The sequence below is a fragment of the Sinohyriopsis cumingii genome, chromosome 6 (assembly GCF_028554795.1).
Source record: "Sinohyriopsis cumingii isolate HCF-2022 chromosome 6, ASM2855479v2, whole genome shotgun sequence".
NCBI lineage: Eukaryota > Metazoa > Mollusca > Bivalvia > Unionida > Unionidae > Sinohyriopsis > Sinohyriopsis cumingii.
This window is the reverse complement of record NC_142966.1, coordinates 53,778,800-53,800,924: the sequence shown is the minus strand read 5'-3', so window position 1 is coordinate 53,800,924 and position 22,125 is coordinate 53,778,800. Positions and strand designations below refer to the sequence as shown.

The following is a 22,125-nucleotide window of genomic DNA, read 5'->3' as shown; positions in this document are numbered from 1 at the left end:
GGTTTAAAGTAAACTTTAAGTGGGTTTAAGTAGAAACTGAAATGGCATTGTGAAAATTGACTATGTATTTGCATATAATTTACTTTTACAATTAATGCAGACCGTTTACTTTTTCATGGGAATCATCCCAGTATTAACTTTTTATAACATCAGTACTTTTGGAGGAAGGTTATTCAATGAATCAAACATGGTCTGAAAATACAATTAAAGCTTAATGCAAACTAAATTATTTTTATTTATTAATGTTTAAAATTTCGGTTCAAACGTGATTATAGTTCATAAACTATCAATCAATCACAAGGAAGATGTATTGACATGAAAATATTAATACACTGTCAAATAATCCTTAAAGTGTTTAATCGAATAACTATCATGATACACGTAGGATTTACGTTAGTCCATTTATTTCTCGTCTTAAAATGGCTTATTTGCAGCAATGTCGGCAACTTTCAATGAATACGTCGACTTATTTAACCGGATAGGTAGCGATTTGATGTCTGGAATATGGAACCATATTTATAATCTTTGAAACAGTACTCATTGTCTTTATTTAAAGCTGTATTGAACCCAGTTCATGTGAAATAATTCAGCGAATAGTTCTTGCTTTCGAGCAGAGCTGTATGACTTACAATATTTGCGCTAGAACGATCTTCATCGGTTAGTGCGTTCAGACTGTCGATGATGAAATAGCCCTCCACCGCTTGGGTCAGAGCTGATCGTGTACACGTAGTGTTATTGGACAACTCCCACCATCTTTCAACGTACTCACTGAGCATAATCCACACATAACGGGAACCATACATTCCAAGCTTATATGCCTGCAGAAAAGGTAAGATTTTCTTAAGGGAATAAAACAAAAAGCAATAAAGAAATAGGCGCAGCCCTGAACATAATAACTTTGTTGTCAAATTCTGACGACGTTTAATAAAATGTCAATAAACATGATCCTCTAGTTGGAATGTCAGACAAGCATAGAAAATCAGTTACTGATGCCGTCAGTTTATTTCTAAAATGCCATCATGAAAACTTCACTTTCTCTCTGAAGAAAAAAATGTTTGACTGTAAATATCTTAAGTATCTAAATACAAATGCAATTATTTTCCGTTTTAACGGCAAAGTATATAATACTTAATGTTATTTTCAATTTTCCTCTATCACGATTTCTTTTAAAGCATATCAGTTGAGATCCAGTCTGTGCTTCCTAATATGGAGTATGTTTGTATTGGCCCAATTACAATTGTTTGATTTATTTGAATAATATGGTTTTTAATTATTGTGTGGTAAGTACATTAAACACGTGCGTCCACAGAATTTTTTTCCCTGGGGAAAGCAAAGCCATTTTTCGAAGGGGGGGGGGGCGGGGCAAATCAAAAAGCGTTTTTATATACTGCACAAAGGATTTTTTAAAAATCGGCTTGTGTGTGTGTGTGTATGTGTGTGTGGGGCAGCTGCCTCTTGTATCCCATGACCTTAAAGATTGATATACATAAGAGACAAATATTTGGTTCTTGTATAAAAAAATATTATTAAAAATGAGATTTACATTTTAAAGAATATTATAATGGACTTTGATATCTGGTGAAATGGGAGACACGTAGTAGTTTTTTATTTACTGAAAAATCAGCTAGCACGAAACTTTTGTAATTGTTAAAATATAAGGGGCACAATAAGACTGGAATGTTACTGAGAAAATAAAAACCAAAAGAAAACAAAATAAAATGACATTTCAATGAAATCGAATAAAAATACATCTACATTGAAAATGTTTACAAAGCGCCACATCAGAGAACAGTCTAGATGGTTTCTAACTAAATATATTAAATTTCTCTCAAGGGAATAGAAAATAAAAACTTTCCAATAGCTTTATTTCTTTGATTCTAATGGTGAAATTTTTATTTTAGTTGCAGCGTATATGATGTATTTAAGAAAGTCTCTAGACCTTGAATTCTTCCTAGAAAAAAGTATCATTTCTACTCCATGATAACCTCAAGGAGATTCTTGATTGAGGTATTGCTTTTTACCAAAAAGTATCTTTAGTTCTTATAAACTGTAAACTTCCAATCTTTTGCAAAATGATTGTAAAACAATAAAACAGTAGATAGCAAATCAAACACTTAAATCCATTAAAAAGGAAAGAAAAGGGGACTTACTTCACACATAACGTATCTAGCCACCGGCTCTGAGAAACCACCGAAAATTATTCTCACGTCTAGGGCCTGGAAAGAATTTAAAGATTAATAATATCATGTGGTAGACAGCATTTCAAGGAAACGACACGACACTGACGGGAATGAATATACTGTGTTAAAATTATGATTAGAAAGAAAAAGGTGTTGCCAAAACAACAGTAAAGAAAATTGATTTTATTGAATAAGAATAGCGTTATTGTATTGGCATGTTGTAAGATGTTATCACCACGATTTCAGTCTCTCTGGAATTAAATAATATCAGCTGAATTAGTTTTGAGTGGTGTTTTACAGCACAGCTACACAAATGGGTTATCGAATGCCTTACCAATGACATATCCTTTGTCATATATATATATATATATATATATATATATATATATATATATATATATATATATATATATATATATATATATATATATATATATATATATATATATATATTTCCTTACAGAAATTGTTATCAATCAAAGACCGTTTTCTTAAATTTTGCTTCCTAATAAATTGCTAACCTTTCCTCGTTCTTCACTGTCCTGACTTGAATTCGAACTGACCATATTTCTTTTTAGCAGGCGTGTGCAACTTTATTCCAGGGCACAGGCCGGATAGCAATTTTTAAATGTACCCGTATGAAGTAAAAAAAATGTAACGTGATAAAACCAGGTCGCGGCCGTATCTTGTACATGTTTGCTTTAGCGCATAATCTATTGTTATGGAGGAAATATAGATGGTTTTAACGTGATTAACTTAAATAACATAGACTTCGCGAAACCTTCAACAATACGATGGGTGACCAAATATAGCATTACTAGCTTCCACAAATAAATATAATATGACAATTAATTTTTATACTGATCCTGAAGAACTGCTATTTTTTTCCAATTTTTTAATATCATATTTTCAGTTCAAAACTTTGCAAGCTTTTATTTCCTCGTTCACGCTCGTTGTTCCTCTAGCTTTGAAAGATTTCGTTTGGTGCTGCCGTTTTTTTAAACCACATTATGCAATTGTATTATGCATAACAATGATGCATGAAGGTCGCAAGTATAGTTATTCTTCCGTAGCAGACACCTACATGCGGTCGTCTCTGCTACGCACGAATGAAAGGTGATGCAGTTCAGGGTTCGAACTGAATTTTGTCATTACCTTATGGAAGAATATGCATTTCTTGGCAAACATGTGGATTCTACCTAGGTATCCCTTTGTGTATCTATCTAGGTGTCTTTTTATGCATCACTATGTTTATTTAACACCCGGTTATAATCATACATTAATTTGAACGAACTTACCTTTAGCTCTCTAAGTTTCCCATGAACTTGGTCCACATGACGGAATGATTTTGATGCTTTTGTTGTGATATTGTTTTGCTCAAAGGTTCTGCCCATTTCATCTATTGCCTGTAAATAAGCACACAAAAAGTAGAAATATAGCAGTCAAATTTGTTTGGGGAAAACGTACAAATGTTCGTATCAGCAATTAATAATATTGCATAAAGTAAGTTATCTATTTCGCCTTTCATAAATAATGAATAATTGTAATGTTTAATATTCGATATAGTCAAGAAAGACCACCATTTCTTGATACAATTCTGCAAAGTAGCTAATCGTCATATCGCTGGTAGGATTTGGGAGCCGAGTACGATTGTTATCTACATTCGTAATATGTTAATACCTTAGGAGATCCTTTACGAACATTAATCTCGCCCGTTGTTCCCATTTAAGCTCTTGTACCACTTCCATCCATCATGCATTTACTAAGATTGTTGAAGATATTTTCCGTTCTAGGTAGTTATCTTGACTTCCCGTTATATTTATTTTTACATTTATACGTTTATTATGCTGGTTCAACGTTCTCCAAATGAAATACTACTAAGGCTGGAAGAAAAAAATCATAAAATATCACCACTAAAGAACTTACGCCTCGTAGTAATAATGGAAAAGCCAACGAATGCATTATGAACGTTTGGTGAATTAATGTAGAAATTGTACGGATGAGAAAGTAAAGGCTAAATGATGAACTGAATATACAAAACTGCATATTTGTTTTGTTCCGAGTCGGTTGAATGAACGAATTTAACATAGCAGATGGGTACGCCCAGGTTGTCGGGTCGAGACGTATTTATTAGCCTTATTGTCATTCACTAAATATTTCACAATATACAGTGTAAATGGGATTAAAACAAGAAACAGAGGTTTATAACAGTGTGATCGGGTGCTTCGATATGGGTTCTGGTCTTGGTGTGTGATACGGAAATATGTAGTGAACACTTGTACCGAACATCAATCATATCAGTATATATGATTAAATGTGTATGAATAAGTATTATCAACATTGTTCCTTGCATTTCCCTTAACTACATATCAAACGTCAATTAGTGTCTTTTAAATCTGAATGTTGAAAATCCATCAACTGCGACAATTGATCTGAATTTATTGAATGACCCAAAAGGTAAGAAAACTTGTCTTTGTGAAAATGTATTAATACAGACGAATTCAATCACTTGTACCTGAAAAGACAAGAAAACGATTTCTGAAATAAAGTATGATGGGGTTTACCGTCTACACTCGCTTATAAGATGAGTTTGCTGGCAGAGCTGGGTCTTAATTTGTTAGGAATAATCAGCAGAACGAACAACATCGACCCTGATCTGCAGTTACATTATACTATGGCAGATGGGGATCCTTGTTGTTTGCAGTTGTATTTAAAGGAGTTGTTGTATTTAAAGGGTTTTGCAATGTTATTCGTATATTGCTCTTTGAAGAACAATTCGTCTTTAACACTTTATATCTTGAAATAATTGTGCCAAGGACAACAATTACGTTGCATCCTGGAACGAAAAATGAGTATGTATTTTCTGCTATAAACCCGATATGAAATGTCAGTAGTACTGATGACCATGAAATGGAATTGAACCCAATCTTCAACCCTTTGTTCTGTTAGACTCCTGTACTTCGTTTCCCGATTTCTATTGATTAACGTTTCGGTACGGTTAATTGCTGTATTTCTGAGAATGAGGAAAGAAAATGGAGCTGTCATCGACATGATATCACGTTGTCCTACGTAGCATACGCAAAATAAACATCCGTTAGACAGACTTTCATTTTGTGTAATAGCGTAAGGTCCATTTGGGTCCTACCCGTTATTCATATTATGTCTCAGTGAGTCTTGAAAGCCGGTGGATGCCATTGAGATGTATGACGTTATGATATTAGACGCATGTTAATTGCAGCCTCGTAAACAGTCACTGCTCTAGGATTTGATATATTTTTGCAGTTTTGACGTATATTCTAGCTTTGACATGTACTCTAGGCTTTGACATTTACTCTAGGCTTTGACATGTACTCTAGGCTTTGACATGTACTCTAGGCTTTGACTTATATTCTAGTGTAGGACATGTACTCTATACTTTGACATGTACTCTAGGCTTTGACATACTTTGGGATTTATTGCTTTGTGAATTTGTTTTCCTAATTATTACTCTGAATTTTGTAATTAGAAACTGGATTGTGAAATTTGCATTCACTTGCAAATAATAACATATTTCTTTGTTTATTATGATATCCAGTAGTTTTATTAATCATGCCCTTTAGAATTTCACTTGTTTATGCCACAATGAACCGACCACACACACACACACACACACACACACACACACACACACACCACTACTACTACTACTATGATAATAATAATAATTTATCCCCGCCGACTGGTACTATTTTTTTCCAACATCTGCATACAATGAAGATTAAAAGATATGCAAGCTACTTTGACGTAACGTTGGTTTACATCAGCAAAGAGGTAGTTGTTGTTGTTGTTGTTGTTGTAGTGTTTAACGCCATTTTTCAGCACACGATAGGCTATACATGGCGGCCAGTATTAATGGTGGAGGAAGAACCCGGGAAAACCCGGAAAGAACCACCGACCCACGAGAAGCTACTGGCAAGCTTTCTCACATACCGACATTGGCTGAATCCTAGACTCGAACCCACGCAGGCAGAGGTGAGATGGCAGTGATCCGTAACGGAGAGCGCTTTAGACCACTCGGCCACTCGGGGCCCCAGCAAAGATGTAAATGTGATCATTTCATATATGGGGTATATATTACATATTGCTGTGAATATTAAAAATAAAAAATATTGACTTTATAGGACTGAAAATATAAAGCTGAAAACTGGATCGATACAAAATGTAATCATGGGATGGGAAAGAGAAACAAAGAGACTAATGTGAGAGATAGAGGGTTCGACGTTTCAAATGTGTCCCATGGATACTAGTCTATAATAGTTATACACCTGATCAAGATCTTGACACCCTCATGTTTGCATATGACTCGTCACTGGAAACTAATGATGATGACATACTAATTGCAAATGACTCCGCAGTGAAACCAATGCTAAATAGCATACGTTTAGCAGATGACCACATACTTGGAAAACAATGCTGTTGACATATTGTTTGCGAATGTTCCATACTAGAAACCAGTGCTGATGAAAGATTGATAGCAGATTACTCTATTTTGGAAACTAATGCCGATGACAGATTGTTCATTCGTGTCTTCGTAGTTGATATTCAGAAACTCTCAAACTGCTAATTATGGCGAGTGAATCTGCATCCATCCAAAATTATTTTTTTTCCTCATATTTATTATTAAACTATTTGATATAATTTTGAAGAGATCAATTGCTGAAGATAAGTCATGTCACCACGACGTTCATGTTGATTAAATTAGGAGAGTTTATATCACAGAAATCACCTATTGTACGAAAACAATAACATTCACTGTAGATACTTAAAATCCGTTTTTCTTCTTATTAATCTACACACACACACACACACACACACACACACACACACACGTGATATTAATATATATTGTTACCTATAAATACTACTAAAACAAAGAAATATCGGCATTTAATTTGCAGGTACACAAATGTGCATAAAACATATGGCGATATGGCTGATTGATTTCTCGGTTAATATGAAATATTTTTCAGCATCAGCATCAAGTTGAAGCCAACTAGTTGAACATCAAATATCAGTGTCATATATATATATATATATATATATATATATATATATATATATATATATATATATATATATATATATATATATATATATATATCTGTGTTTGCCTCATTGTAAACATTATAAATATATTTGTACATATTAGCTATTTTCTCTAAGTCAATGAACAATTCTGTATGAATTTCAAAACCGGAAGTGTACTGGTCCTCCAAGAATCGTGACATTGTCAAGATGGCATCGTCCAGAACTCCTTTGAATAATTCACAACAGTTCCATGATAATATTGTAGCCAAAATAATGAGTGCTTTTTATTTCCACTGAACAGTCCAAACAAATGTTTTTCCTCTCGAATAAAATCTAAGTACAACATAAACCAATTATGCAGACTTACAATAAGGCGACAAGAAATGAGGATGACTGCAATATAGGAATGAATCTGATTGCTCAGTTATCTCCTTATTTACACCTAATATAGCTACTCTTGTTTCACAGTATACCCCACGTGAAGTATCACACTACTCATCTGGAGTCGAACTGACATATTCATGTGACATAGCCCGACCAATGGAAAGTTACTGAATTCTTCTAGAAACGTAGAAACCCCATCAGCTAATGAGTAATCATTCCGAATGGCTCTATTAAGATTATTATTAATATTTGTCAATACATACGTAAGCACCCATTTAAATATCATATGTAACATTATGCTCTTAACATACTCGGGGCACGAAGACAACATTTAACTAACGATATTCTGTTGAATTGATGGCCATGAATAAAAATTATAACAATTAAATAAACGTATGTACCAGGTGTTACAAACAGTATAGATATACATAATATTATCTTGTAAGGTCTTGAGTGTGTAATCATCAGTATGTCTTACATTATCCTGTAAGGTCTTTCGTATGTGAACAACAATACGTCTTACGTTATCCCGTACGGTCTTATACATCTGAATGTCCATGCGAATTGATTGTATCATATAGGGTCTTAGGTATATGGGTACATATAGGGTCTTAGGTATATGGGTACATATAGGGTCTTAGGTATATGGGTACATATAGGGTCTTAGGTATATGAGTACCAATACGCTTTCTATTATCCTGGAAGGTCTTAAGTGTCTGAGCATAAATGTTAAAAGATTTATATTTGTAAAACATTTTATTTACTGTTAAACTGTGCTCTACACATGTAAAGTCTATTGACTTTGAACCTTAAAACTAAACAAAAAGGCACCGCAGATTTACAAAAACAAAAACATTATTCGCTGAGCTGAGAGAGACTCTAACCAACACAAATAATAACAATTAGAGTAGATTTGTTTTGTGAATGATATGATAGAAAAACAGACATTGTAAGGTTTCGAAACCCACAAACATTATCATATGCAGTAGATGCCAGTGAAATTAGCAGGATAATCAATCTTCGCAATTTAACTTTGCAGTTAGTGATCTAAGCAAAGTAATTACTTGTAATGATTTGAACGTCTGAGTTTTTCTGTAAACATTTATCATCAATGCTTTTCTCGTTGTCAATATTTCCAGTTATTACAACTTTACATTATTGAATTACATCTCATGTTAACGGAAACCATCATGAATCGAGTCCGTTCTTGTTTCATTATGTTTCATTATTGCAGCTGTATAGTAAAAGGCTCGAGTTAATTGGTAATTTTGTGAGAGCTAACAAGTAAATATATTCGTTGCAATGATATTGACATATTACCATTAATGTTGTCAAACGGATTGGTGAAATATATTTCCTTCTTTGGCATACCGTATATTACAATATAGCTATCCACTATTCCCTCCACTCTGCTCTGCACATACAAAAATATTTATTTAGCGATAAATTTGCTCTTACGTGAACATTTGTTTAACATAAAAGTAAAGTAACCATGACTTGTTCAAAAGCTGGAGCTCCCCTTTTAAAGATTTGTTTCAACTCTCAAGTTTTTCTGCTGCAACTTTCTGCTATAATTAAACGGAATTATGTTTTCAAAACAAGCGCTGTCGATGTTCACTAGACAAGTGTTATTATAACTGTTCTGCAGCGTTTCTAATATCTATGCTTGATGGTGGACCTATCAACAAAGAGCTTCTTCAGAAGGGTGAGGTAGGCTTCAGGAAGATCCGATTTAAGTACTGCATTAACATGTATAAAAACGTGTGCTGCTCAAGTGACATTTGTCTGCATGTAATAACGCTAATTAGTATTACCCTAAAAGTTAAAATAATTTACTTGTAGACAGGGTATGCTGAATTTCGTGCGTGCTTGGCTATTGGTTCTTGGTGTTGTTGATTTGCTTCCACTCTAACATCGTGTCTTCTAGTAGTTTAAGTCTGAGTGGCGCCGTTAGTATTAACAATCATCTTTTTCGTTACTGCTTATTTTAATTTTCATTTCTGTTGTATTTACCACTCTTTTTTGCAAAAACTTTCGAACGTTAACACATTATAAATGTAAGTAGTAACAAATCTTAATTGCAAATCATATTTTAAAGCAACCATGAATTATGAAAAATAATTTGAAATTAAGTTGTTGAATTAAACTTATAAAAGAAACAAAATGCGCACAATATCAAACTTCGTGATATATATCTGAGTTTAATAGCACTTATTCCAAACTCTGCAAAACTGAATCCACGAGGAACTAAACACAGATGAAAATAATTAATACTGTAAATAGTAAAGTGGAATGAAACAAAACGTAGTTTCAAATCTAGAAAGATGAAAACAGAATATAATAATGAATTCAACAGGAAATAGAATAAAAATGCATCCCGATCATGACAATGTATCAAATCATGACAATTCCAAAATAATTAATCTGGCATTAAGAGAAAAGAAGAATACGATGCGACTTTGACTTTCATTTTGACTGCTCTTATCAATACATGAACGTGTAAGTAAAGATAATATTTACTTTCGATAACTTCATTTCATGTGCTTCGTTTGGTCCTGATCAACAAACAATTTGTCACACCTGGTCAAATACAGATAATATGCAGCGAAAACATTAAAATTATTTAATGCGTATAAAAGTAATATGGCAAATCATATGAAAAAGACGAGTAATTAAAGATTGCAAACTTTATCATTGGAGATGTTAGCTTTCGTTAACTGAGACAAGCGTTTGCCCGTTCCTAGCTATTTAAAGAACCTATTGTTGACACATCTTAGCTCCATCCCAGCATATATAGCTGGTTAGAACTTAAATAACCTAGCCTTGTGAAGTGTCGAATTTTAAATTACAGAAAATGTTAAAGTTGAATGCACTGAGCATTAAAATGTTATCGCATTTAAGCCAGAAAAGTCTTTGTGAAGAGTCACTTTGTTTTGCAAACAATTCTCCAACAAAGGTATTAATCTTTCACACGAGGTTCTTTAACATCACAAGAAGCGAAATGATGCTCTGGACATTACGTTATAACTTGGAATCAAAGCCTTAGAACAAAACAGAACGCTCTATAATGTACGACCAGACGGAAAAACAGCTGTCACCGAGAAATAAATCTGCAAGGGACTTGTTGTTTACGTTAGGTTGGAGAAAACAGAGGCAACTATGCAGATTATCTCAAGGACCTATTGCTGTGCAATGGCGACCAATGCACATTAATGATGATACAACGATGAACACAACAAACACATATGAACCATTTGACAACAAGTACGAGAAGCAAGGTCTACAGTTTGCAAATATCACAGAATAAATCAACATTTACAATTTCCAACTGCAGTGAAATGATTGTTCACAACGCAAAAAGGAATATAATTTAGAGTTCATGCACATCACCATAATAAGGAGCCAACAAAAGGTCTTGAAAGAGAAACAACACAATCAGAACACATCTAACTCATTTGAAGAGCTAGTTTAGAGAATACATTTAAAACAATCACTTCATTAGAGAAAAAAAAATTACGATTAGGTCAAAGTATGAAACAAATGTGTAAAGAAAAGTAGCCAGTACAATCTGTATAACTACATCACCATTTCCTCTGCTTACGGCGAATTTTGTGAAAGGTTTAGTAGGCGGAGGAAAGGAACAATCGGTGGCAGTGATCCATTAGGGATAATGATAATTCTCTCGTTGGCAAAGCTAAAATAGAATAATAAATACTGGTAATTATTTCTTTCAATTGGTCAAAAAGCAATAGCATCATTGCCGGGAACAAAATTTTTCTTTCCATGAAATACGTACGTTGCTTTCTTGCAAAAAGGGCAAGTCCAACATGTTGAAAAATCTAATCAATTATCCTTTAAAATTGCTGCATGGTAATGTCACCTTCCTTAAACCACCCCTAATCCAAGAATTACTTTTCCATTGTTAAATTACAATCAGACAAATATTTATCTCGTTTTCTAAGCTGCATATGATCATCAATGCTTTTCTGTTGTTGCTCCCGAAATGTACATACATTCATAAGGTTGTGGAATTGACGACCTTTATCGTATCTTTTAGAAAAAAACATACCTCTAGCGGAGATGAAAACTACGAAACTGAAGATGATAAAAATATACTTAATGATAATATTATTCAATTTCAAATTTAGCCATCATCGAGTAAAAAAAAATCTGTCAAGCACGAAGTGCATAGAGGAAAACAAACTGCATCGCAATACAATGTTATAAATGAATATGTAAATGCACATCTAATTTAGCGATGTCATTAAATGTTTCCTTTTCGTAAGTAATCTTTTACACCTGGTTGATACCAAATGCATCGATGGAGACAATACTTAGACCTATAAAAGAACGGTAAACACTTCGGTAATTATGGACAAATTACAAATCTGAGCTCCTTTGGAAATCTATTTAGATCTCTTTTTGATAAAGATAACAGAAAATTAAAGTCTGATTTAGGCGGTATTATTCAACAATATATCATTTGTTTTTCCTCCACGCTCTTTGTGAAATATTAAGAAGTTGGCAAATTAGAAGGGTTTGCACCTTCGACTTCAGTAAACCCTTCGATTCTGTGTGGCAAGCCAGGCTGTGACTAAAATTATTAGGAACAAATTCAGCTGGGTGACTATCAGGATAATATGAAACATGTCTCAACGTGTCACGTCAAGTGGCAGTTTTGCATCGGTACAGTCTGGTTACTTTCATTGCAATAAGGAGGTGAGGCAAGGTGAACATATCTCAACAATTTTATTTCTAGGTTTCTTGACAATAGTTGCATTGGTGTATGGTGTATACCTAGACGTTTCAAACAATTTAGAATGATATTTATCTTCAAATTCCTTGACTGTAAAATGCTAATGATACTTTGTTTTAGACTAACGGAAACTCTTTTCAATTTATTTAGAGTTTACTTTGTGAATATTTAGTGCTGTTGAATGTGGGGTGGCCGAGTGGTCTAAAGCGTTCTCCGTTACGGATCACTGCCATCTCATCTCTGTCTGTGTGGGTTCGAGTCTCAGATTCGGCTAATGTGGGTGTGTGAGAACGCTTGCCAGTAGCTTCTCGTGGGTCGGTGGTTCTTTCTGGGGTTTTCCCGGGTTCTTCCTCCACCATTAATACTGGCTACCATGTATGACCTAAACTTGTGCTGAAAAATGACGTTAAACCCTACGACAACAACAACAACAACAACTGTTAAATGTGAATATAAACATTACGAAAACAGACATTTCGTTATCTTGACGTTAAATATGAATTCACAATTGGTGAACACGCGTTTGATATTGCAGTCTTTTCAAATACTTAGGAGTTGTCTTTGCGTATCGCTGAAGATTTAAAAGAGCAACACAACACTAGGCTACCATGCTAAATTGCTGCATCAGTGAAAACAAATGGCGAATCACCGTACTGATTTGCAATTTCATCTTTTTGGGCATATCATTCTACGCATTTTACATCATGGCTGTGAAGTAGATGGGCTAAAACTATCATAAATCTTTCAAAATTTGCAAATGAATTTATAAGAAAGATTGCAGCATGGAGACAAGGAACGCCCATCTACATGCTATATATATATATATATATATATATATATATATATATATATATATATATATATATATATATATATATATATATATATATATATATATAATATGTATCAAGAATGCCTTGGTATTTATTAAAAGACGAGAACATTTTAATTTAGGACTTACAGTCTTCAACAAAGCACATGATTGCAGAAGTTTTACTAGATCTTTTCATTCATGCGAGGCTCGCCTTTGTAACCCCTTTTTTCTAAGGGACATGTTGCAATAGTATTGAATAAGAGGCGCGCCTAAGTAATAAATTCGTCTACAGAGAAATGTTGTAACATTATTGAATGGATGGTGCGCCTTTGCAACCCATTCGTCTAAAGAAAATTTGTAACAGTATTGAATGAGTCGCGCGCCTTTGTAACCCATTCTTCTAAAGGGAAATGTTGTAACAATATTTAATGAGTGGTGCGCCTTTGTAAACAGTTCTTCTAAAGGGAAACGTAACAATAGTGAATGAGTGGGGCGCCTTTGTAATCAATTCTTCTAAAAGGAAATGTTGTAACATTATTTAATGAGTGGCGCGCCTTTGTAAACCGTCCTTATAAAGGAAAATGTAGTTACAGTATTTTATGAATGGCGCGCCTTTGTAACCCATTTTTCTAAAAGGAAATGTTGTTACAGTATTGAATGAGTGGCGTGCCTTTGTAACATAGCAACCTTCCAAACGGATATGTTATACAAAACTGAATGAGCGGAGTGCCTTTTTAACCCAACATTCAGAAAAGAAATTGTATGGTAACGTTGAACCAGGATCTATATTGTGAAGACCAACTGTTACATTACATCGAGATGCATATCAAACAAAGTTAATGAATTCCCGTCAACGGCTTCCAAATGAAAATAGGCGATGGGAAAATAAATTACTCGAGAAAAGAAATTGTAGTTACTATGAGCAATATTAAAGATGAGCACCGATGTTTCTTCATTTGTCCTATATCTGTTTGGAAATGAGAAAGTAAGACTTTTGAAGCCATTTGCAACTGAAGTTCAAGTAACGTAAACTTGCAAACGTTTTTTAATCCAAAAATAATTGAAGAATTATTATTATCTGTCCAGGTTTCTCATTTGTATAAGAAGAACAATAACCAAAATTATTATTGATTTAATTATAGATTTGTGCTGACATGATAAATTTCCAGTGTGATTTTCATATATTTGTATACACTATATGATGGTTATTCATAAACGCTAATCTAAAGCCTGATGTTATACCAAGTGTGTTCTTTAACATTTATAAATTCGTATTAAAGCACTTTAAGCAAACATCACAATTTATTTACATTTTTTATATCAGGATTAACAATACCATTTTGACTTGTACAATCATTGTGATTCTTGTAATGTCACATGTAAATGAAATAAGCGGTTTGGATGCTTTTATGTGCCACTAGCGTGAGAGATTGGTCATAAGTACATATCTGTTCTGTTCTAGCGTTAAACTTTGGCATGAAAAAGGTTAGCCAAAACGAAACCACTCTGATGAAAACGAGCCCGACGCTGAATCAATTTCGAACGAGATAATTGGTTGGTCCCAATAACAGACATACCACTCGTGATTTGAATGCCTGTTTAGGGCAACTGACTAAAGTGTATTGTTTGCGTCATACGCACCAAGTTCCTATAAGCACCAGACTGGTATGGGCACTATTCTCCATTTAAGTACTATAATGCTCAGAAGAATAGTTCTCTCTTATTTTGTACAATATGTACACGTTAATTGTAGTTTAAATCTTCATTGAATTTTGTTTCACTGAAGCTGAGATGTACTATTAAAGCCTTTTTAAACACCGTGAAAGCTTAACTTGAACAACCATTTTAGGTAATTGAAGAAATATTACTCAGACACAGTATTAATGAATTTTCTTATGATAATAATAGCTAAATGGAATCCGGAAAAGTGTCTGTTTCAGATAGCTTATTGTTTCAAGAGTATAAAATTTAAGGCAGGCTTGCCTGCATGCAGATATGCTGTTTATTGTCCTAAATAGTTACAAAATCTCTTGTTGAAGAAATCTGAATTAATTCCAGGTCATTTAATAGTATTTTTTTCTTCTCAGATTTAATTCATATGTTCTCTGGCATGTCACCTGTGTTCAAAGTACCATTAATGTATCGGCTCTACCCTCACACTATTGATAAATTAAATTATTTTTCTGTTTTGGTTTACATTAATAGTGTTACTAGCAGGTGATGTCAAACTGAATCGTGACCCGTCCCAGTCCTTTTAAACAGGTACACAAAATTGTTTTTGTTCACTAAACATTAGATTTATCCGTAACAAGCTTGAATTTCTCGTTGAAAATGTCTACGGCTTTGATAGCATTGCCCTAACGGAGACTCGCCGTGATAATAAACCTATTAGAGGTGACAGAACAAGTCTCGTGGGTGGAGTTATGGTTTATATATCAGAAATTTCTAGTATTCAAACATGTCACAGAGATACCTATCTAAATCAAACATACGTAAGATTAAATTGTATGTAAAACAAAACTTGAATATCTTCAAGTTCTTTCAAAGGTACATTAAAGATACTATGCGTTTAACTGCTGTTTCTTTCTAAAATTCTAAATATAAAGGATTGTTTGTTTATATCAATATTACTCTTACTCAGACAACATAAAAACCAGCTAGTGGTGTAGGTGTTGTACGTACTAAATCCTTTTACTTCCGAAGTTTGGTGACATGATTGTTTACTTGACTTGGATATTTCTCTTATTTTATTCAGCCAAGGTTGTGTCTAGTTCTAAGTTTTCTAATGAACATAATCAGCCAAGGTTGTGTAATGCTCCAAATACACAATTTTAGCCAAAGATATGTAACGTTCAAAATTCATACAACCAGCCAAGGTTGTGTAAAGTTATTAAATTTCTAAATACACGTAATCAGGCAAGTCTGTTTAAGGTTCTAAATACAAATAATCAACCACGGTTGTGTATCGTTCTAAATACACATAATCAAGCAAGGTTGTGTAAAGTTCTAAATACATATAATCAGCCAAGATTGTGTCTCGTTGTAAATACATGTAACCAGCCAAAGTTGTGTAAAGTTCTAAATACGTATAATCAGCCAAAATTGTGTAACGTTCTAAATACAAATAATCAGCCAAGATTGTGTAACGTTCTAAATACACATAATCAGCCAAAAACTGTGTACAGTTCTAAATACATATAATAAGAGAAAGATGGCACAAGGTTCTACACACATATAATCAGCCAAGCTTGTGTATCGTTCTAAATATATATAATCAGCCATGACTGTGTAACGTTCTAAATATATATTATCAGCCAAGATTGTGTAACGTTCTAAATACAAATAAAAAGATAAAGGTTGTATAAGTTTCTAAATACATACAATACGAGAAAGGTTATATAAAGTACTATATGCATATAATCAGCCAAGGCATTGTAAAGTTCTAAATACATAAGAACATATTCTTTTATAAATACGACGCATATTGAAAAAATACAAAAGGAAATGAATGAGGGGTCTCATAAGATTCTTTTAGTTTTATTTCAATAGAAATCCTTATATAAAATGTATTATAATCGTCCGTTAAATGCACAGGAAAAATAAATTTCCTTGAATGGTCCATAAAATGCGTGGGAATGACCCCCCCCCCCCCCCGTTTCATCCGCGTCAGGCCCCTCACCCCGTTTGCGTATTGATTGGCGAGTTCACCGTTCAAATGGCCGCATCACTTTAAAAATGCCAGGTGACGTGTTTGTATTACGATTCGTTAACACCTACATTTTTTCTCCTACTTACCAACGAGAAGACTTCAGTGCTTTCGTATAGGATGGCGACTGTATCCCAGTTAAAATGGCGCAGGAACATGGTTCTCGGCATGTTATGTGAGAAGTCGGCGGGTGCAAGGCGGAAGAAATTTTTGTATTTTTCCCGTTCGCTGAGAGCTGGTGAAGTTGACGCGAAGGAAACCTGTGGATGAAATCATTGTCTCTTGTAAGCATCTTTTATTATCTGAACTGGCACTTTGGCTTACCGCCAACCTGTTAAGCCTTTTAATGTATGAGACAATAACAATATTGTACTTGAACATTTTATGACATTAATGGTGGGGTTTCATTCGAATATTGTATCTTACGCAAAAGGTAGAGGCTTAATGATTTGATATGGCTTTATTCCGCATTCGTTTTTTTTTTTTTTTTTATTGGGTGAAATATGTGGGCAACAGTTTCAATAGTAGAAGTAATAAAGTAGTTCTCGGTAATAACTAAAATAGAGGTGAGTGTGGCTCTGAATGCCTACTTGAAATATGTACACTATGAATTCACACATTTAGTTTCATCTGTTATCTGTGAGTGATTAAATGACAAAAAAGATAAAGCATGATTCTATTCAGCTTAATTTCAAATACAAAAGTTTGAAATATCAGGGATGAAATGATATATTGTAGAAATGGGCTCACCTGGGCGCTACCCACTCCACCCTCGCAAAATATAATGATCCCATTTATTCATGGTCGTGTTTTATTACTTTGACTCTCCATACGTATCTCAGGCGTAATGACAACTTGGTCTCTTTTTATCTATGGGGTTAATGAAACTTGGTTGCTTTTGATATCTGGATCAAATAAAACTTGGTTATTTTTATCTCTGGGGTAAATAGAACTTGGTTTAATTCTATTCTTTGGAATCACAATTTGATTGCGTGTTATCAATAGTAATAAATATAGTTTGTATTATAATTATATACGAAAAATTCTCCACTATGATATCTTACTTCTCAGAACCGTTTCGTCACTGACGTCGATGTAATGTTTGATCCTCGAAGACAATGTTTACCATAAAAATCCAAAGAAAGCATCATCCTGTGGCACACCCTTTTAACAATTTATTACACTTTTATATATAAAAGGTTGCAATCTTAGACAGGCTACCTAGAGTGAAGCGTATGGTGGTTTTGTTTTAAAGATGCTGGTGGAGGGATACCGGGAAAATATGAGTGTTTGATTAAAATTGCTTATTTACTGAGTCCGACATAAATGAATATATATATATATATATATATATATATATATATATATATATATATATATATATATATATATATATATATATATATATATGCATTCAGCTTAACAGTGAACTTCATGATTAATTTGAGAGAATGAAGTGTTTGAAGACTGATCAATATGCTCTGTAAAATGCAAATGGTCAGAATACGAGTGTTCTATCTGACTTCAGCCATAGATTGTGTTGAATCATGGGATACATACTCAGCTTAAAAGCCCAGCTTACAGCTGGTTGAAATATCAGCGGAATATAGCTTACCAAAGGAAGTTAGTACGTTACTAAATCTTCAAGTTCAATTCCAGAATGCTACATTATTTCTGTTTCTTTATTTCAACATATGTTCATGAAACATTTGTTTTTAAAATTACAATTATTCATAAATGGCTGCCCTGGATGCATTTTGCATGCTCATAGTTCAACACAGCCTTTGCATAGAACGACATATTTGTCATATTTCCTTGATTATTTACAGAATGCAACTGAGGATTAAGACGGCAATGAAAATGGACCTAAAATTCCATCATCATTTTGTTTGCTTGCTTTTACAAGGCTAAACGCGATTCATTGATACCATATCCTTGAAATATATCATGTAATTCAAAATATTTAACAAGTATGAGAAACCGTTTAAAGGCCCATCGTCTAGCTATAACAGGATATATCAGGGGTTTTACTACGTTTACGGATTTTCCACCATACGAATCCCAACCTCTAACTCCAATAGTTAACTTGTCTTTGGTAGGACGTGGTGTTCCAGGATGTCGCTTTTCTGTTTGCAATGGATATTAACATGGTTAGAAGCCATTGTCTAAAATCGGTTTTGAAGGTGGCAACAAAGTTTTCGTTGTTGGTTTGAGTTTGATTTGGAATGCTTAGAAGACTATGCCTAAAATCTTGCTGCCTCCCAGTTTGTAAATTTCATTTAGATCATGATCGACATGAAATTTCTCGACCAACATAATACTGAACAGCGGTTTCTCTTACTTTCGTTTGGTGGATATTTTGCCATAATGAGCGTCGGTACGATATATCATTATTTCATTTTACTTCCTTTGATGACAAAGGCACATATGATATAATTCCGTCCTTTCATGTTTTGTAGAATGACGTACGTTCTTTAAATTCAAGTAATAACAATGTTTTTTTATATTGTATGTGAACCTATTGTACTGATAACACCGAAGGCATACAAATGGATTATACTGCTTGAATTACGATTGTGTGTCTCCATATAATTAGTAACATTGGCAGATGGGATGTATGTAACAAGCCCTTCGATCATCAAACCTTATCGATAATTTGTAGGAATAAACGTCACTCAAGATTTTACAATTGAACTCGAAATGGACAATAGCGGCATTTTTAGTTGTCATGTTTATTCTATTTAATTTCGTATTTTAATTGGACTTAATAAAAAGAGGAAATATAGTATGAAGTTTTAAAAAGGAAAGGCATCTATTTGGTAAATATGTATATATCCAAGACTTTATAATATTTAACACGAAAGGGCATCTAAATATCTACTAATCCAAGACTTTAAAATATTTGTCATGAAAGGTCATCTGGTAGTTAATATCTTTCTATCCGTGACTTTAAAATATTTAAAACGAAAGGGCATCTAAATATCTACCTATCCATGACTTTGTAATATTTAAAGCCAAAGCTATCCATGCCTTTATAATAGACGGAATTTACCACGACGTTTTCCACAGATGAGCTATTACCAATAATAAACGACTATCGTTTTCACCATGCAGAATGTAGAATTTATAGCTAAGCGTAAATATGTGTCAATGAGTCATAATTAGTGAATATAGCATATATGCATTGTTAGTTCTTCTTCTTTCAATGACCACTTCTGCTGAAGAATTCCGTGTGACCATGATTCTACAAAATTAATTCACATACAGGTTATGATTCACGATGGACTAACACACTGGTCTAAATATGATCTGAAAACATTGGCTTAATATATAAAACGATATGCTGTGTTGCAAAAGTCTAATCATGTTCCTTTTCCCGACTCTATCAGATCGTAATGGAAAATTCTAATTTGCACCGTGTACAGGTTTCCATCACTATGTTTCACAGTTCTAAATCGTGAATCATACTCTCACGGTATGCATATACTGCAGTAGACAGAATAGTTATCAGCATCGACAGTCAAATCGGACATCGACAGTCGAATCGGACAATGACAGTCAAATCGGACATTGACAGTCAAATCGGTCATTTATATAGGCTCTTGTCAATAATAGTACTCGTCAATGCTTATTAAAATTCTATTCTTATTTTTTTAAACTTCCAAAACTTTTGCTCCCTACGTAAAATATTTACATAAAAAACCCCAACTATATTCACTGGCCTGGTTAATAAGATAATTATACCAAAGAAGAAAAATGTTGTAATTGTTTTGGCGTTAAAACCGTAGTCATATTAAACTCCTTAACGAGACTCTTCGTCACTGTTTCTGTAACTAGCATGTAGCCAGAGATGCAAATGGAGATATTTCTTTAGAATTGTACGTTTTGTATTCCATTTCCGTAGTCCATTGCCAGATTTCTCTGTGATTCTGGGATTCTGTGTTGAGCTCTCAACTGATTAAATTATATCGTTCAAGTGTATGTAAGCAGGATATCCAGGAAAGGCAGGACGAAATCCAGAGCCCATTAATACACTGTATGATATTTCTCAATAAGCCAATAGAGCCCAAATTAATACATTTCACAACAGCTGAGGACAAATAGCATGCTTTAACCGCAGAATAAAAAGAACTAATATTCTGACAGATGTATGTATGTATGTCTGTATGTCTGTATGTCTGTCTGTCTGTATGTATGTATGCATATCTGTATGTATGTCTGTATGTCTGTCTGTCTGTATGTATGTATGTATGTATGTATGTATGTATGTATGTATGTATGTATGTATGTATGTATGTAATTGTTACCAGTCTTTAAATACTAGCATTTCCAGCGGGATTAATATTAACTAGGCTTACCGGCAACTGTGTATGAACTGAGTGAATGAACTCTTTACATCCGTGCTCAGTGTGTCCGCTTAAAACGTAGTTCTTAATGTATGTATGTATGTATATATGTATGTATGTATGTATGTATGTATGTATGTATGTATGTATGTATGTATGTATGTAACTGTTACCAGTCTATTAATACTAGCATTTCCAGCGGTGCTAATATTAACTAGGCTTACCGGCAACTGTGTATGAACTGAGTGAATGAACTCTTTACATCCGTGCTCAGTGTGTCCGCTTAAAATGTAGTTCTTAATGTATGTATGTATGTATGTATATATATATATATATATATATATATATATATATATATATATATATATATATATATATATATATATATATATTAAAAACCTATCCATATGTTGGTTAGCTTGGTACATGATTATTGAAGCGACTTAAGTATCCTAATCATGTTTAGCTTTCTGACTGAACTACCTACCAGAAGAAGGTTCCAATAAGGCGCTATTTCTGCGAGGGTTTTTGTGACCTCTGAGCACGCGCCACATATTGTCATCAGGATCTGTCGCTTTCCGTAGATTAGATTATAAAAAGCATCCATACCAACGCCCGGATCGCACTACGATGAAGAAAAGTAAATACATGAAATAAATGTGGTGTTTAACGAGGCAAACTCTCGTTATATGGTAATATATAAATTTACACTATCTCCGCGTTACATCCCATCCCAACAGGTCAAAGGTCATTCGTGGTAAAAATGTATTGTTCGTTAAAACGCGTCCGAGAAAAAGATATTAAATCACATTCTGAACGTAAAATATTAAGCCCCAAATGACCTCTGACCTATCATATGGGTATACAATTAG

At 33.7% G+C, this 22,125-nt stretch overlaps 1 protein-coding gene across 1 annotated transcript in view; it reads right to left on the bottom strand.

Annotated features, from left to right (window-relative positions):
- LOC149796954 (gamma-aminobutyric acid type B receptor subunit 2-like) overlaps positions 1-21,860 on the bottom strand; it is a 44,402-nt gene extending 22,542 nt beyond the window's left edge. The window contains exons 1-5 of the mRNA XM_089960312.1: positions 21,741-21,860; positions 16,997-17,167; positions 3,479-3,586; positions 2,151-2,216; positions 630-818 (exon numbers count right to left, since the gene is read on the bottom strand). Coding sequence (XP_089816438.1) covers positions 630-818; positions 2,151-2,216; positions 3,479-3,586; positions 16,997-17,167; positions 21,741-21,860 — 654 coding nt within the window. The remainder of the gene's footprint in view (positions 1-629; positions 819-2,150; positions 2,217-3,478; positions 3,587-16,996; positions 17,168-21,740) is intronic.
- Between the last annotated feature and the right edge of the window lie 265 nt (positions 21,861-22,125).